At 31.4% G+C, this 19,672-nt stretch overlaps 1 protein-coding gene across 1 annotated transcript; it reads left to right on the top strand.

Annotated features, from left to right (window-relative positions):
* The first annotated feature begins 16,307 nt into the window (after window positions 1-16,307).
* On the top strand, window positions 16,308-18,994 carry LOC100803952 (uncharacterized). Its single transcript, XM_003535947.5, has 4 exons — window positions 16,308-16,703; window positions 17,040-17,614; window positions 17,761-18,276; window positions 18,500-18,994. The coding sequence occupies exons 1-4, from the start codon at window positions 16,472-16,474 to the stop codon at window positions 18,665-18,667; spliced, it is 1,491 nt and encodes a 496-aa protein (XP_003535995.1). The 5' UTR covers window positions 16,308-16,471; the 3' UTR covers window positions 18,668-18,994.
* The last annotated feature ends 678 nt before the right edge of the window (window positions 18,995-19,672 follow it).

The following is a 19,672-nucleotide window of genomic DNA, read 5'->3' as shown; positions in this document are numbered from 1 at the left end:
TTGAGCTTGTTATACTTATATTATATATATGTGCTTTCGTTTATCTCTACCTGTTTAGGAATGTGATAATTCACTCCCTGTGTGTTGTTTGTGTTTGTATCATGTGATGATCTCGAACCTTGTGTTCGTGGCAGTAGATGGTTAGATGGATGACTTTAAAAAACCTTGTGTTAGAGAACGCTGGGACACAAAGCTTTGATAGGATGTGTTATTGGGACATGAGTTTCTATATTATTTGCATAATATTCTGAACATGTTATTTTATATTATTTCGCTGCTTAACTTGTTTCCTTTTGTCAAAATTGAACGACCTTGTTTTGGACTAGAGATATTTGATGCAATCCTACCCCCCAAGGGCATTGGATAAAAAACTCCAAGAAGATTGGGCCAAAGATCCAAAAGAAGGCCCTAGGGTTCTCATGAGCCTTAGGGTAGATTTCGGGCCCATGGGCTAAGTATGAGCCCCCTTATCTTTGTACATATTAGATTAATGTTTCATTAATTTTGGGCCTTGTATTTAGGGCTCCATAATTTAGGTAGGGTACCCTAGAAATATAGGATTTTTTTAGTCCTTGTATTTTAGGGCACCTAGACTAGTTTTTGTATTAGGGGTAGTTTTGTAATTTCACATGCACTAAGTGAATATTTGATGTGTGTTGGGAAATAAATTTAATTGAATTGGTAGAAGCCCAATCCAATTAAATTTTAGAGGGGGGTGAGCATTTGCTTACTACACCCCATTGTCACATAATATAGTCACACTTTGTGCATGTCCTTCATGCTTTACATGCCTCATGACACCTAAGCACACTTAGTGGAGAATCTTGGAATTGATCTTGGATTAGTGGGTTGAACCATAACGGAATTTCACTAATCACAATTAGTGAAATTTTGGCTCTAAAATTTGGCTCCACAAATTCAATTTCAAATTCAAGTGAAATTTGAATTTCAATTCAAATTTCCTTCCAATTTTGTGTGACACTTAGGCTATAAATAGAGGTCATATGTGTGCATTTTTTTCAACTTAGATCATTTGAAAATTAAACTTTAGATTTCAGAGCTCTTTTAGTGCACAAAATTTCGTGCTCTTCTCTTCCTCTCCCTTCATTCATCTTCTTCTTCCTCCAAGCTCTTATCCATGGCCTCCTATGGTGGTGAACTTCTTCTAGACTCATCTTCTCCTTGAAGTGGCGTCTCCTTTCTCTCTTCCTTCTGCATTCCGCTTCCATTCATCTTCCAAGAAGCAAAGGAATCCATTGATGAAGAAGATCCTAGGCCTACAAGCTCCAATGGAGCTTACATTATGTGGTATCAAGAGCATCTTCATCTAGGTGATGTTCTTTTGCTTCCTCTATATTTTTGTTCGGTGAATTCTCTTTAATTCCTTGTTCTTCATCTTATTCTCCATGTATATCCTCAATTGTCTTGTGGTTTGGTGCTGTTTAGAGTAGATTAACAAAAATAAACCTGTTAAATCTTAGATTTACACTTGTTCTTGCAATTCTATGGTTCAAATTTTGTAAATCTACTCTTGAATCATGTTTTTGTGTTGATTTTAGGTTCTATCATTTTTCATTCATAATATTCTTGTGCTAAACCTTAGATCTAAATTTTCTTCCAAAATATTGATTAGAAAAAAAACACAAAAATCTAAGTGTAAATCACTTAATCCATGTTGTCTTAGAGTCATGTTTAGTCATAGTAATTATCACATTATGTTCTAAATTTGTGTTGAATTTTTATTTTGTTGATTGAATTCAAGATACATTTGTTCATGTATTCTCGTCATTCTTAGCCTATCTTTTGAATTTTGAGTCTAATTCATGCATGTTATTTAGTTCATAACATGTTCTAAATCAATTCCTAGAAGTAGTCTTGTTGTTGAACTTTTTTTTTTGTTTTCTAAGTTTCCTACATGATGCCTATGATAAATTTGAGTTGTGTTGCTGAGTTGTGGCTGGATTTGTGAATCAAAATAAGTCTTAAGATCTCTTGAATTGTGTTATTCAAGATAATTGAGCATAATCAAACACAAATTATAACTATCCAAGCCTTAAGCAACATAAACACTACTCTTGATTTCTAGGTTGAAATCGCTGGTGCTGGCAGCTTGAACATACGAACTTGTATAAATTACTGGGGATTGGTCACTACGTTTTTTGAGCTGAAAATTTTACTGAATTTTCTAGACATCTTTACCAAAATTATAAAAAAAATAACCAAGATATTTGGATAAAAGGAAAAAATAAGAAAAATCACACAAGTTGGCAAAAAAATCAGTGTCCTGGAAAAAAATTAAAAGGAAGTGTGCTTGTTGTTTTGGTTCAAAAATTTGTTCTATAATTGGTGCCTATTTTATATCAATCCTAGTTCTGAAATTTCAATTGAAAATTTGTGAGAAAAAAGGTTCCAAAACTAGAGGTTTCTTGAATCTTTTTATTTTAGTTTTTTTTTACTCTACTCTAGAGCCATTATAAGTTCCTCTTTGAGTCCTAGCTTGTTTTTATGTGCTTTTCATTGCTTTAATTATTGAAAATCCCTGAAAATTTGTCTTGTTAAAACTCTATTGGTTTAGCTTTCATTTCATTTTTTGGGTCTTTGGTTATTGCTTGTCTCTTTGTTTCCTTGTTTGTGAGTTGCCATATAGGGAATTGGAAAGGAGGATTGATGCCATCCCTTGAAGAATTTGAATCAAGAAGCAAGGGGAAAACCACCTTAAGAGCTATTAGACTAAGAAGCACTCCAAATTGAGTGAATCACCACCAAAATTGAGGACTTTGTTGTAATTTTGTAATTGACAATTTACTTACTTTCATTGCTTTCAAATTTGTAACAAAAAGGCCTTTCATTGGAAGTAAGTTGGGAGCCTCCAATAGGTCACCCTACTTCCATTTGTGTGTAATAATTTTAGGCAATTTTCCCTTAGGATTGTGAGTGTTTTGTTGGGAACCTTAAATTTGGTAATCCAAACACTTTTAGGATTCGCCTAGTTTACATTTCTTGCTTACTTTCTTAGCTTATTTCATTTACCTTCCATGTCAAACCACCTAGATAGCTTGCCTTTTACCAATTATTTTGTACCTTACCTTTCACACCTCTTTTAGTGTTTATTTTGGCTAGTTTCAACCATAGTTTCTTTTACCTTTCGTTTTCAAACCCCTAACAAGAAAGAACCATGACTTAGGAACCAATATGAGTCTTCATTCTTCATCTAGTGTTAATGGTGAGGGTTCTACTCCTAAGGACCCCTTGTATAAGATATTAGATGAGTTGAGATCCCTTAAGTTGTGGAAAGAAAAACAAGAGAGAAAAGAAAAAGGTAAAAAAAGAGTGGAAGAAATAAGTCAATATGAAAGAGACAAAATAAGAGAGAAAGAAAGAAGAAAAATAATGAAAGAAATGAAAAGAGAAAAACATGCCTCCTATAGTAGTCATGACTCTTGCAAGAGTTTAAGTAAAAAACTTAACGACTATTATAGAGGGTGCCATAGTTCACATACTAAACATCACTCCCAAAGAAGAGAAAAGGATAGAAGGCCTCAAGAGGTTAACATTAGCCTCCCATATTTCCATGGAAAAGATAATGTTGAGGCCTACTTAGATTGGAAAATAAAGGTTGAACAATTCTTTGTTTGCCATCATATTAGCAAAGAGAGAAAAGTTCCATTGGCTACCCTTAGCTTTCAAGGGCATGCCCTCTATTGGTGGACTTCCCTTGTTAGGGAACAAAGGAGTCATGGGAATCCTCTAGTAGAGTATTGAAATGATCTTAAGAGTGTCCTTAGGAAGAGGCACATTCCCTCCTACTATGAAAGAGAGCTTATGGACAAGCTCCAAAGGCTTAGACAAGGGAGTGTGAGTGTTGAAGAATATAGACAACAAATGGAACTACTCTTTTTAAGAGCTGGACTTAGGGAGGAGGAAAGAACAAGCATAACTAGGTTCCTTAGTGGGCTTAATATAGAAGTGAGGGACAAGGTTGAACTCCTTCCATATAGGGACCTAGATGAGCTAGTCCAACTTTGTATAAGAGTGGAGCAACAACTTAAAAGAAAGTCTTCTTCAAAATCTTATGGCTTTTACTCTTATCCAAGGAAGGACCAAGCCCAAGGAATTTTGGGGACTGCACCTTCAAAACCCAAGAAAGATAAGGGTAAGACCATAGAGAAATCCACCCCTAAGACTAGTTCCTAAGAAAGGACTAGCAACATTAAATGCTTCAAATGTCTTGAGAGAGGTCACATTGCCTCTCAATGCCCCACAAAGAAAACCACGATTATGAGGGGTCAAGACATTTATAGTAGTCAAGAGGAGACTACTTCTCCCCCTTCCTTTAGTGGAAGTGAAGATGAAGTAAGGGGTGAAGAGTCTAGTGAGGAAATCTACCCCCATGAAGAAGGTGACCTTTTAATGGTTAGAAGGCTCATTGGAGGTCAATCTTGTGATCTATCTCAATCCCAAAGAGAGAACATCTTTCATACAAGATGCAAAATTTTAGATAAAACTTGTTCTCTCATTGTGGATGGTGGATCTTGTTGCAATTGTTGTATTACAAGATTAGTTTGTAAGTTGAAACTCACTATCATTCCCTACCCAAAACCTTATAAACTTCAATGGCTTAATGATCAAGGGGAAATGATAGTTAACCAACAAGTGAAGCTACCTTTCTCCATTGGGACATATAAGGATGAAGTTAATTGTGATATAGTTCCCATGGAGGCAGGACATATTCTTTTAGGAAGGGCATGGAAATTTGATAGGAAGATCATTTACAATGGCCTAACTAATGAAATTACCCTCACCCATCTTGGCACTAAATTTGTGTTGCATCCTCAAACACCTTCACAGGTGGCCAAAGATCAACTAACTATGAAAGATAAGAGGGATGAGGAAGAAAAACTAGAAAAACAAAAGAAAAAGAAGGATAGTAACGCCTTGTCTTCAAAGGCCAAGGGGAAGGAAAAGGAGGAAAATGATTCCTTCAAGAAGATTGTTAAGAAGGAAAATCATTTTGCAACAAAAGGTGATATTAAAAGAGCACTCCTTCTTAAACAATCTTTCTACCTTCTCCTATCAAGGGAAACATCCCTTAGCACTGCCATACCTTTTGAGCTTGAGGTTATTCCTCAAGTAAAGGAGTTGTTGGATGAGGGTTTGGTTCGTAAGAGCTTAAATCCTTGTGCTTTGTTGGTGCCTAAAATAGGTATTATTAGGCACCAAATCCCTATGATAGGTGGTATGATGAATGTGTTGAGTGGTGCAACACTCTTTTGTAAAATCACTCATGCACCCAACATCTTCATGATTTGTGTACATAGGGACTCATTAGGTAGGTTTGTTCTTATTTTTTGTTTCAATGCAAACCTAGGTGCTCATGTGGGACACCTTAGGTTTGTCATAATTTTTTGTAGGAATAATCAACATGAAAATAAAGAAAAAGGTATTTTTTATTCCATTACTTTCCTTAAATTTTTAAATAGTGATCAAGGGCTTCCCATGGATCCTAAGAGAATAAAGGTCATTCGTAAGTGGCCTACTCCACCAAGTATAAGGGAAATTTAGGGCTTCAATATCTTAACAAACTTTTACAAAAGGTTTGTCCCATATTTTTCTATACTTATAGCACCACTCATTGAGTTGGTGAGGAACTATATTTTCTCATGGGAAGATGGCCAGGGTTTCAGTCCTTACCGTACTCTAACATACCCAACATCACTAATACATATGTTTTTATTCTTTTTACAGGTGTTGAGGAAAGAATCCATGAGTTTCAAGAACCTCTGGAATTGAGGTCAAATCCTTTTCAAGGGGGAGGGAATGATGCAATCCTACCCCCCAAGGGCATTGGATAGAAGACTCTAAGAAGATTGGGCCAAAGATGCAAAAGAAGGTCTTAGGGTTCTCATGAGTCTTAGGGTAGATTTCGAGCCCATGGGCTAAGTATGAGCCCACTTATCTTTGTACATATTAGATTAAAGTTTCATTAATTTTGGGCCTTGTATTTAGGGCTTCATAATGTAGGTAGGGTACCCTAGAAATATAGGATTTTTTTAGCCCTTGTATTTTAGGGCACCTAGACTAGTTTTTGTATTAGGGGTAGTTTTGTAATTTCACATGCACTAAGTGAATATTTGATGTGTGTTGGAAAATAAACTTAATTGAATTGGTAGAAGCCCAATCCAATTAAATTTTAGAGGGGGGATGAGCATTTGCTTACTACACCTCATTGTCACATCATATAGTCACACTTTGTGTATGTCCTTCATGCTTTACATGTCTCATGACATCTAAGCACACTTAGTGGAGAATCTTGGAATTGATCTTGGATTAGTGGGCTGAACCATAACGGAAATTCACTAATCATAATTAGTGAAATTTTGGCTCTAAAATTTGGCTCCACAAATTCAATTTCAAATTCAAGTGAAATTTGAATTTCAATTTAAATTTCCCTCGAATTTTGTGTGACACTTAGGCTATAAATAGAGGTCATATGTGTGCATTTTTTTCAACTTGGATTATTTGAAAATTAAACTTTAGATTTCAAAGCTCTTTTAGAGCACAAAATTTCGTGCTCTTCTCTTCCTCTCCCTTCATTCATCTCCTTCTTCCTCCAAGCTCTTATCCATGGCCTCCTATGGTGGTGAACTTCTAGACTCATCTTCTCCTTGAAGTGGCGTCTCCTTTCTCTCTTCCTTCTCCATTCCGCTGTCATTCATCTTCCAAGAAGCAAAGGAATCCATTGATGAAGAAGATCCTAGGCCTACAAGCTCCAATGGGGCTTACACCAATATTTTCATACCCTTATTTGATAAGTTTTTAATTTGATGATTAACGTGGATGTGAACTTTTTATCCACATGAACCCTTTTATGTTTATTGAATAAAATTTCTTTAATTAATTCTACATTTTCATGTATGATATTATATAAATATGTATGTCGGGTTAGAGGGTGTCAGAGCTCCTTTCTCTAACTACTTTACAATAAATACAAGTGTAAATTAATTAAAGATAAAAAGACAAGTTAAGATATAATTGATAAAAGATTATTTAACGTGATCTTGAACTTTGCATATGACAAATAAATAGGAACAAAAATTCTCACAAAATTCGACAATTAAAATGGAATGGAGGGAATAATTGATAATAATAAATTTATAACTTTTTTAAAATTATCATTGTCATTAATATTTCTTTCTCTTTTAATGATTTGTCAATACATTCTCTTTCTTTTTTTAACAAGAAATATTTCTAGCCTAAAAATAATAGAAACATGGTAGATTGAGTCTTATAAAAAAAGAACAAACATTATTTTAAACTTGAGTCTTATCAATAGGAACCAATGAAGTATAATTTAATATTGGCTAGGTACACAAACTATTGTGTTGACACAAAATCCAACCATGTACATTTACTTTAGTTCTCTTTTTTTTTAATTATATATAACTAACATATTAATTTAAATTTTTGACTCTTGATTAAAACTCTAAGGCATTTCTTTTTGTTTTGATTCTTTCATATATCCATTATAGGATTAGTCTTTAATTTTAAAGATTAATCACACTTGAATTTTTTTCCTCTTTAAAAATGTACTGCGTGAGTATTAAACTGAAGTCTCTTTAACCTTTATCAATTTCCCCCCCCCTCATACTTACTCTCTTTTCCTAGTTGATTTTCTCTTCATACCCTCGCACTATAAGCTTAACAAAATAATTAATGACATGTTTCCCCTAAAAGTGTCAAAATTACATGCCCGAAAAGTGTGTGCTTGGATACAATCTTCCAAGACTATGTAAAATAATAAACTGGTTGAATACTTGAATGATCATGTACGTTTAAACAGGTGAATTTTATATGATTATTAGTATAAAATTAGAATTTTAAGCTTTGGAAAGCTTAAAAGGTGTTTGTAAATCAGTTCAACCAATTTGGAGGGTGAAATTATAAGTCAGCCAACCTTTATGTGTTCGTTAAAATTATACGATAATGATAATAAGGTCGATAAGGATTTTCAGAAATTATCAATTGTATTTTTTTATTTGTAAGAATTAAAAATAATTACTTGAGTTAATCAATTGAGTTAGATTTTATGTATGTTAAAGGCATGAATCAGTGATGACAAAGTTGTGTTATTCCTAAAAGTATTTTTTTTTATTGGCAAAAAAAGATTAAATTAAATTAACATGGTATAAGCGATACCCCAACAACAATACATCATGTAAAGTTCTGGAAAGGGAAAATTGGTTTACATCATATTTATCATACTATATATATATAAAAAAAAATCTAAAGGAACAAATATATAGTCATAGATTAAGGAGAAAATACATGCATAAAAGTAGCATTAAGTGATATTAAGTATTTTGTTATTATGCGGTGTATGTGGCTACATGACACTTTTTTTTTATAGTGCTTTGAGATTTAAGTCGTGATCAATAACGAATTATGTTAAGTTAATTAGTTTTCCAAAAAGAAAAAATGTCAAGTTAATTAATGCACAACGTACAACAAAAATTTAATTTTGTACTTGGACATATTTAAGCATGTGATTTATTTATTTTTTATGTTGAACTCACTTGTTTAATTAATTTAACTCATTCATATGAAAAAGTTAAAGAAACGAGTTCTCTCAAAATTAAAGAAACGAATTAGCTAAGTCAACCCAAGTTACCTAACTTCCATTATTAGACTAAAGTGGTCCAATACAAATGTACCTAAACTCGTGGATATGAGTAACTCCCTCCCAATTCAGAATATTACACTAATAATAACGAATAACTTAAATATTCTTTTAGGAAATAAAACCACAAGATCTAGATTTTGGAAAGTAATCAAAAAGTAAAAATTCCGGATGAAATTATAAAGTTAGTTCTTGGATGGGAAAACAAATGAAGCGTGCGTTGCCCCATATTATATATATATATATATATATACACACATTAAATTGACATTTTTTTGTTTACTTATTTTTTCTTATCATTATTCTACTTTTTTTGTTTACTTATTAAACACCATTGTAAAGCATTTTGACAGTTTTTAACTATAAATTAAATCTCTGCAAAACATTATTAAATAATTAAAAATTAATGTAACATCATTATTTAACGGTGATATTTGACCATAAGACCAAAAAATTAACAGGACAAAATTCAACAACTAAGACAAATCAAAATTTTGATTAAGAACTAAAAACAAAAATCCAAATGATTGTTTGTATCATAGTTGTAACATATATTAGAATATACAATATTACTGAATTATATATTAAAATATATTAGAATAAAATAAAATGCAAATTGTAGCATAGTTGTTTGTATCGGTGCATAACAAAACAATATTTTTTGTTGGTATGAATATCATCGGAGAACACAAAGATATATTCAGTTTGAAGATTGAATATTGTGAAAAAATAAAAATTGCAAGAAAAGTAGACACTTGAAACTGAAACAAGAAGAGAGTGTAACAAAAGATGACCCATGTGGAATGAAAAGAAAGGAAAGAATATCAAAATATTTACATATGTTTCACCATGTTTTCACACTAGTGAGTTTTATTTCTGTTAAAATGGAGAAAACAAGTTTTTGTGTTTTTAGAATTGGACTGTTTTTTTTAAAAAAATATATATTTTAACACTATTTTCTGATTTTTAGTGAAAATAGAAAAAAAAAACTGGCAAACCAAACATCATTTTACTAAAAAGAAAACAATGTGATTGTTCCCAACACACACTTACCAACCTTAAAAAATTACTGTCATGAGTCTGTCTGAAACCAATAACAATCGATAGCTATACCCAACAATGGAAAAGCAACAACAAATCAAAGATTTTTCAAAAATCACACATATAGAGAATTTGGAAATCTCATAGTGGGGATGAGGGACACTTCACTATCTCTCGACCCCTCTTTTTGCAGCAGACACACGGAACATTACCTTTCAAAACGCACTGTTTTCTTAACAAAATGATACTCTTAAATATTTTCATTGCAAGTCCTTTTATCTCTATTTTCACATAAGTCCCTTCTTCCATAAAAGTATATCTATCACCAATTATCGTTTTTTTTATGTAACCGGCTACACTAGTTACATTTGCTCCTCACCCTTGTACGTACCATTTTTCATATTGAATCGAGCAATTATGCTTATCTATCGTCTCTTTGTAAGCGTTAATAGCGTAGATTATATTTCTCACAAAAAGTAGGGTAGATTATACCTCACGCATGCCTTGTGACTTATATTGTTTTTATTTTGTCTTTATTTGTACGTTCTTTCGATATATCCATTAACAATCTGCTTAGAAGTTTGCAAAAATTTCATGTTAGATTGGCATAAATATTTTAACACGAAATAAAAATGCCACATATTGGGAATAGTCAGTTTTAGGCTTCTTCGTTTTGAACAGTTGAACATATAAACTATGATAACTAATTAACTAGATAAATTTGAGTCTTTATTGTTTATTTTATACATCTTAAATTATATTGTAATTTGCTTCATTATTTTAAGATCCATTGAAATAATAATTACACCATTCTACGGTTTCCTGTTTTAATTAATTATTAACATAACAAAATTAAATATTAATTAAAAATAATAATAAAACATTTTTTTAAAAAATTAAATTACTAATTTAATCTCTAAAATTAACAAAATGCCTAATTATTTCCTAAAATTATAAACTATCAATTTAGTACTTCCATTTATTGTTGTCACTATCACCCTTAAAAAAACTGGGTTGTGTCAGCTAGCAATAAGTACACATGTGACTCAGACCAGATAAACGAAATGCTCTTTTCCTTAATCTAATGACCAACACGGAGGAGGAGCAATCTGGGTCATGGCTGAATGAAAAATCATGACCATTCATGGTGCTTCTCAACCAATTTGGTTATTTTGTGAATCTTTTTTCCTATGCTGCATTCGTAAAGACATCAACCTCAACAGTATCGTATGTTTTCTTTTTTTCTCACATAATTTAACCATGCAAATTATTAATAATATTATTATTCCAATAATATTTTGTTACTTTAATCATGCATAGTTGACTTTATATTTAGGGTGCATTAGCTTAGAAATTCAAAAGATTTTAAAAGTTTTTTTATAAAGAAGTGACGTGATATTCCATTAAGATTCTTAAATAGTATAAATAAATCATGTGGTATTTAATTAAGATTTTTATCGAGGACAAAAAAATTCGGTGATATTCAATTAGAAATTTTTATAAAAATATAAAATTTTTGATAAATTATTTTTTGAGAAGGGTTTTGATGGATTTCATTGTACTTTTTAATATAAAACATTTATTAAACAATCTCATCCAAACTTTTTTTCTCTCATAACACACATATCATCTCCTCTCTTTAATATTCTTCAAAATACATGTGTCATATATGTTTCTTCTATTATTTCTGAATAAAATATACTCGTTCCCTCTACACTTTCCTGTATTTTCTAAATTAATGTTTGTATCATGTACTAAGGCTAATTATACCATCCTAATTATGCCCCTCACCCTGCTTATTGCAATATTTTCGTGATTGTCACCCTTAATTTCGTCATTCATATAATTCACTAACCCTTCTACAAATTTTTCCACCCTCACCACTCCCTTCTACCTCATTTAAAAATGTTATTGGATTTATCATAAAATAATTACAATAATAAAAAAAAATCAACATATAATTTTAAATTTATTGTTCAAATTCAAAAGTGAGAATGAAAAAATGTTATTGCAAGAAGGATTAGTATGAAGGACATAAAGCTATAATCAATTTAACTATTAAAAGATTGAAAAATTATATTGGTTTTATTTTTTTTATCCAAACCTCATCATTTCTTATTATTTTTTTCTTACTTTGACAATTTTGAATGTATTTTTAAAAATTCACTGAATCCTTTCAAATCATATAAATTTATTAAAAAAAATTCAAATATTTTAAATTCTTATAATATAAATTCATTAAAATCCAAACTATTATAAAAATCTTGTAAAAAAATCTAATAAGTCATAATATTCTCAAATAATCTTTAAAATTCACACGACTTTTTTATGCTAAAATAATCTTTTAAAGTCTTAATCCAATAGAGGCCTTAGACACTTTTTTAATGTGCTAACTCAATGTTACTAAGTGTAAGATAACACTAACTAGCGAAGGGACTAAAATTGTTGATGATTTCCTATCTTAGAAACTATTATGGCATTTTGTTAATTTCAAGGATTAGTTTAACTTCGTTTTGAGTTATGGGCTTGCCCTAACCCAACATCTGTATAGGTTTTACAATTAAGGAATTACTAGCAAGCCACCTTATTTCATTCTTTTACACCCCTTGAACAGGATGCCGAATAATGCGCAGTAACTTTTTAATAAGTTTATAGCAGGATAATAACATATTTTGCTCGAACGGATGCCCTTCAAGTTCAGCGTATCTCAAGTGCAAAGAGACAACTATTGTTATTACTTGCTTGAAAGAGGCAACAACGTACAACACCTTGTCATGTGCATAAAATGGTCCAATATAACACCTCTAGCAATCTTTTTCATGATTGTGGTGAAACTACTCTTTGTTACTTCTGATTTTTCAATTATTCACTGTTATTTTTGCAGCTAGAATCGTTTCTCTATGGTATCTAAACACGCATTTAAAAAGTGATTGCAGCTCATTTTTCTACGTAAGCATGACATAGTACGCATCTCAGCAGACCAAGTTTTTTTTTTACACATCTATTTATAATATATAAAAGTCGAGTTCCTTATTATTACGCTTACACGTCAATACAATTAATAATTTGAAGAAAGGAAAATATTCTTCTTTTGTATCTATCACTTCTCTTTTCCTTCTTCTTTTTTCAATGTTACTCACAACATAAAACTATATACCAAAAGAGTAAATATATTATTCTTACTTTATTATTAATTATAAATTTTGTTTAAATAATAGTTTTGTATAATTCATCAATATATATTTCTTTACACATTAGAATGTAATAAAAAATATTATATTTTCACATCTCCTTTTTTAATCGATTATTTTCAGAAATAAAGTTATTAGAATTATTTTGCGGACAAACACAGCCTCAAAAAAAAATATTTTTTCTTTTCTTACTACTCTCTTCTTTTCTTTATATATATATAGATAATTCAACCAAAAAAATATGAATAACTAGATAAATGGATGGTTAAATTGTACTTAATGTTTATATTAAACGATTGTCATATATCATTTCACTATGGAAATTGAAATTATTTTTTTAAATTTAATTTTTTATATTAAGTTTTAAATATATATATATATATATATATATATATATATATATATATATATATATAATCTTTAAATAACATTTAAATAAAATATTGATCCATAATTTTTTATCTCTTTATTTTTATATGAGCATGTTTATTTAATTTGATGTTTATTTATTTATTTGAGATGTTTCTTTACTATCTTAAGTATTATTTTCAATTCAAATTATTTAATAAATAAATAATTTTAATTCAATTAAGTCTATATCATGCTATTTGCTTACAATAATTTTTTTTATATTTTATTTAATATTATAATTTTAATTTACTAATAATTATATTTTAATAATTTTTTTCAGATAAGTATTCAATCAACACAACTTCAAGTATGATTTTGCAAAGTTCAGGACACGGTAAAATGAACTTCCTTCTTTTATTTTATTTTATTATACACATTTTGTAACATTCAACAAACAAAATGGTTAGTTTATTCTAATTCTTCGATTGTAGTTAAAAAATTATAAATTTTATTCTAAATAACTACTTTGCACAACATTGATCTTTTAAGAGAGTGTAAAAAAATATAAGATTTTTGCAATATATAACATCCATGGAATGGGTATCAGAATCACAGGTATGCTAACCTACCATGACCTTCATATTCATAATATTCAATCATACTTGATTTTTTTTTTTTAGTTTTAACATATATAAAATAATAGGATAATGTGTTCCCAATTCATGCAATAGTTAATGAGATCGACAATATGTTTAGTGGTTGAAATTATGTTGCATGTGAGAGATACCAAAAGAAGGTTACAAAAGAAGAAAATCAATACACTACTCGTAGAGAATGCAAACAACCATCCAAGTACCCAACAACAAGGTTTAATATTTGTATATAATGAATTATTTTTTTATAACATAATTAAATAAATATTACAATTTTTAAAATCTTTTTTAGGTTCAAGATAGCAACATTCACAATGTTCGATCGAGATGTACAACAAATTCTAAATACAACATCATATGAACTCCTTCACACCCAAAATGCAAATAAGGTTGACATACCCTGAATATTATATACCCTTTGCAAGCACACTTTTAATTTTGAAATCAAGCTCACAACTTAAAGGAAGGATTTCAAACCTATGCCATCACAAGGACTTTTATCCCCAAAAATATCATTTAGCATGATCCTCTACTCAAAGAACTTAAACAAGTAACCATATTTATAATTTATTTACATTTTTACTTCTTGTACAAAATATTAATAGTTTTGTCCACTAATTAATATTTGTATTAAAAAAAAGGAGTCAACTTCACCACAACAAATATAATCAAATGAGTGAGATGAAGAACTAACTATAAGTCAAAGCCCAAAGCTACAATCATCTAACAAGTCAAAAGGTGCATCTTCATCATCTAATGAAGAAGTTTATCAAATCTTACAAAGTCTATTAAGAAAAAAGGCGAATAAACAAACTGTCACAAGTCAAACTCCAAAGATACAATTATCTAAGAAGTCAAAAGATGCATCTTTATCATCAAAAGAAGAAGAAAGTCCATTGAAGAAAAATGTAAAAAAATAATTTATCATGAGTAAAAGCTCAAGGCTACAAGCATCCGAGAAGTCAAAAGATGCATCTTCATCATCAAATGAAGTTTATTCAATCTCAGAAAAAAGTTTAAAAAGGAGCACACCAAATAAAATAATTCAACAATAGGTCACCAAAAAAAGGAAATAAATTCAAAAAATCTATTTAAATGAACAATTTTCGATGTTTATTTGTATCATTTTTATGTGTGTTACCATTATGATTGACTATTTTTCCTTCATTAAATATATTTTGTTGGTTGTTTTATTATGTCAATTTTACTTTATTCTTATACTGTTTTTTTTAATTTATACACAATACTTACTTTTATTTTTATGTTAATCAACTTTAGTTGAGTGATCAACCTCTAATTTTAAAATATTTTCTTATAAATATATTGATAAATAAAAAATATCTTAATTTATACGTAATTTTTTATGTCCTTTAACAAAAAATAATATAAAATATCATTAACAATTATATTTTTAAATTTAATTTATCAAATAAATAATTTATTTAAATATTCTTTTAATTATTTATAAACCCGCGCAACACCCAGTTATTTTTCTAGTTATCATTATTCCATCTTCTCAAATAAGGATAAAGTGAGTTAAAGATGCCAAAACTCAGAGAGGGCTATAAATGAAAACAATAAAGCCAATTACTTAAATAGCCTTTTCGCCATGAGAAGTTCAGGTGCCTAAACTCTAATTTCATTGATATTAAGGTCCTTCTAAATATTCTATCCCTTTCTTATTCTTAATCTTGGTTTTTAATAAACCAAGTTTAAACGATTTTTAATTGCTTTTGTTGAATTGTTAGGGACCTGAACTTCTAAGTAAATTATATACTGAGCTTGCGGTTTGGACATTGTTTCATCGAGCAAGGCCGTGTGTACTGTACACATACATTTTATACTCTTTTTTCTAGCTTCATGGTTCATTCTTCCTAAGAATGTTGGTTAACATTTGTTCAAATAAAAAAAAAAATGTTGGTTAACACTAATATTTTATCATGGCAATTAAATGATTTTGGCACCTTCTTTGATTGAAAGGTTGCTCTAGATACAACAAAAACTGGCTAATTGACGTAAACAGAAACAGAGATTCTTCATTCCAATTTTGATAACTGGTGTGACTGTCGAATTAGAAGAGACAAAAGTGGAATGAATATTTAGTTAAGAAACAGCAGAAGTAAAATTGATTACGGTGCATTTTACCATAATCTTGGCTGTAATTCTGTAAAGGAGTACCAGCAGCCACATAAGGACTAAATTGCAATTTTCAATGTACACATTCCAAATCCATCCAACAGGTTTCCAATAAAACATCAAAACCGTTTATTATGATATAAGCATATCAGACGGTAACAAATGATGCATCACCAGTGTGCCATGTTAGTTGGACTTCACCGTAGCTTCCTTCATCTGCAGTTATAACTTTCTCATTAATGAGTGAGAAGTTACCTATTCATTGAGTACTAACAAAACAAAATACAATAAATTTGGTAAAGGGCAGTGGCACTTTAAAGGGAAGAAAGCACCACCTGAAACCAGAAGGGGAAAGTGCTCCTAACATTAGATTAGACCCTCTACCATGTTCCTCTGCCTCTGAAGTCTGAACCTCCCCAGGAATGGCAATGGAGAATACAACATTGTTTGTGTTGCTGCTGAATGTGCTTCTTGTGTTCAGTGCCTCTCTTGTGTCCGCAGAGCAACAAAGTCAAGCCTCAGCTGTAGGGGACCCAGGAATGCAAAGAGATGGTTTAAGGGTGGCCTTTGAAGCTTGGAACTTCTGCAATGAAGTTGGTCAAGAAGCTCCTCACATGGGTAGTCCAAGAGCTGCTGATTGTTTTGATCTTTCAGGTAAGCCAAAAACCACTTGACACAAAAACATATATAGTCCTCTAAATTTTTATATTAGTCCAGTTTATCACATATTTAGTCCTCAATGTCGGGTCACATATATAATTTACATAGATATAAGGTTGGTCTAGTGGTTGAAAGGAGGGAAGAGAGGTCACAGGTTCGAATCCGTCCAATTTACATCTCTAATAATAACTAACAAACTAACATTTGATGATAAAAAAACATTAAATATGTTATGTCCACTTCATATTCTATAATTTCCAACATATTTTAGTTTTTTTTTTTAAAATTGGCATTGTGTTTTCTTTTGTTGAGAGTTGTTGTGATGACCAGGTTCTCTGACTCACAAGGTCACAGAAGCTGATAACAGACTTGGGGTGGGGGACTCATTTCCTGGTATAAATCCAGAAAATATCAACAACACAGACCTTTATGCAATTGAAAAGGAATTGTATTTGGGTTCTCTATGTGAAGTTGCAGACACCCCAAGGCCCTGGCAGTTTTGGATGGTAATGCTGAAAAATGGAAACTATGACACCAGGTCTGGGTTATGTCCTCAGGACGGGAAAAAGGTACCCCCTTTTAGCCCGGGAAGGTTTCCTTGTTTTGGACAAGGGTGCATGAACCAACCCATCTTGTGTCATCAATGGACGCAGCTCAAAGATGGCACAATGCAAGGGGGGTTCAGTGGTACTTATGATTTGGATTCTGGTTGTGGAGGTGAACAGGATGGTGTGTCTTACTATGAGGTAGTTTGGGAGAAGAAAGTTAATGTTGGGAGTTGGATGTTCAAACACAAATTAAGGACTTCAAAGAAGTACCCTTGGTTGATGTTGTACCTTAGAGCTGATGCAACCAAAGGATTCTCTGGAGGTTACCATTATGACACAAGGGGAATGCTAAAAACTGTGAGTCCAAGTCCAAAACTTCCATTTCTGTTTAATTAATAGTTAAATGAGTGAGCCACACATACATATGGCTTAATTTCCTTCAATGCACTAGTTTGATTTGCCATAATTAACCATTTGGGGTGATTCATGATTCATTGATTCAGCTTCCAGAATCACCAAATTTCAAGGTGAAGTTGAGCTTGGACATCAAAAAGGGGGGAGGTGGCAAGAGCCAATTCTACCTTTTAGACATTGGAAGCTGTTGGAAGAACAATGGTGCTCCTTGTGATGGAGATGTACTAACTGATGTCACTAGATATAGTGAGATGATCATAAACCCTGAAACCCCGGCTTGGTGCAGCCCCAAAGGCTTGGCTAACTGTCCACCATTTCATATCACTCCAGACAACAAAAAATTCTTCAGAAATGACACAGCCAATTTCCCCTACTCAGCATATCACTATTACTGTGCTCCTGGGAATGCTCAACACTTGGAGCAACCAGTGAGCACTTGTGATCCTTATAGTAATCCTCAAGCACAAGAGATAGTTCAGTTGCTTCCTCACCCTATTTGGGGTCAGTATGGCTATCCCACCAAAAAAGGTGATGGTTGGGTGGGGGATGCAAGGACTTGGGAGCTTGATGTTGGAGGGCTATCAAGTAGACTATACTTTTATCAGGTCAATAATTGAACTACTACTACTGTACTATTGGAATCTCATGATGAGTCATCACACATTTTAATTTAGGCAAATGATAAACAGGGATGTGTAAATTATACTCTTCATGATGCTTTTCTGCGCTCTTATGATTTTTACTATAAATATTTTTTTTAATTATGCAACGAGTGTCTTAAAACACTCGTTAGGACGATCTTTTAATTTATCTTGTGATGTGGTGCAGGATCCAGGCACTTCTCCTGCCAAGAGAATATGGACATCTATTGATTCTGGTACTGAGATATTTGTTAGTGACAAAGATGAAGTAGCAGAGTGGACTCTTAGTGACTTTGACGTCATTCTAACACAATCAGGGACCAACTTGATGAACAAGGCTGAGAGAAAGAAGTAAGGAATATTGACGATGGACTAAACTTTTGGGATTTTTGATAGTCCACGAAGTAAAGGCTTCTAAATCCTAGGGGTGGTAGAGGTTACCGACATTTACATGAAAATAAACTTCATTGGTCAAACCCTGATCATAGGATTTTGTGCATTTTTGGATTGTAATTTTCACATTCCAAATCTTTGTTTGGAGATTGTGAATGTTACACCCACAAAAATAACGTCAAAATCATGGAGTAAATATGGAAAAGAGTTATTTTATTTTCAGTTGGGTCAAATAATTGTTTGTAAACTATAATTTGAACATATCCGTAAAGTAAAATGATTTCAATAACTTTCTCTAATTCTAACTCATCCGTAGTAACCTTTTAATTAAACTTACCGGTGAAGTAGAAAGAGGCACCACAAGGCACAATAAATTCAGCTTTGAAGTTGAGTGGTTATAGCACGTGTTTGATTAGTGTTCTTAAAAATAGTTTATAGTCATTTAAAATCCAGCAATTATATATGTTGCAATAAGAAAAATACATTGTAACAAAAAATAAATTATGCAATGGGCTGGAGTGGGGTTGGGAGTTAGATTCCAGAACTTGAACCTGAATCTAATTTTAAATCTGAACCCAAATTGGATTCCAATGCAAAATGGACTCCCCATCAAAGTTGAGTTGGAATCCGATAGATATCCACAGGTTTAGATTTACTTGTTTGTCATACCTAAGGCCTTGCGCTTCAATCAACTACCCACGATGGATCATCTTCAAGTTAAAAAATGTTAAACAAGTTATCTTAGTCATACCTAATGTTATCGAATAATAACCATTTAATCCTTTAGATTACAAAAATAAAGACTGAAATGATCAACATTAGATAATTTTAAAGACTAAAATAACATTTTTATCATTTTAGATATTAAATTATCTTGTGTCTATAATTTTAAGAACTAATTTTGTACATTACTCATTAAATTTATGTTTAAGCAAGATTTTCTAGTTATTAATATTTGTTTTAGATT

Source organism: Glycine max, chromosome 10, assembly GCF_000004515.6.
Source record: "Glycine max cultivar Williams 82 chromosome 10, Glycine_max_v4.0, whole genome shotgun sequence".
NCBI lineage: Eukaryota > Viridiplantae > Streptophyta > Magnoliopsida > Fabales > Fabaceae > Glycine > Glycine max.
This window is presented reverse-complemented; position numbering and strand designations above follow the sequence as displayed.

Coding starts and splice junctions, on each gene's coding strand:
- LOC100803952 (XM_003535947.5), top strand. CDS start 16,472: ATGGCAATGGAGAATACAACATTGTTTGTGTTGCTGCTGAATGTGCTT. Junction 16,704..17,039: donor TGATTGTTTTGATCTTTCAG/GTAAGCCAAAAA, acceptor TGTGATGACCAG/GTTCTCTGACTCACAAGGTC. Junction 18,277..18,499: donor GTAGACTATACTTTTATCAG/GTCAATAATTGA, acceptor GATGTGGTGCAG/GATCCAGGCACTTCTCCTGC.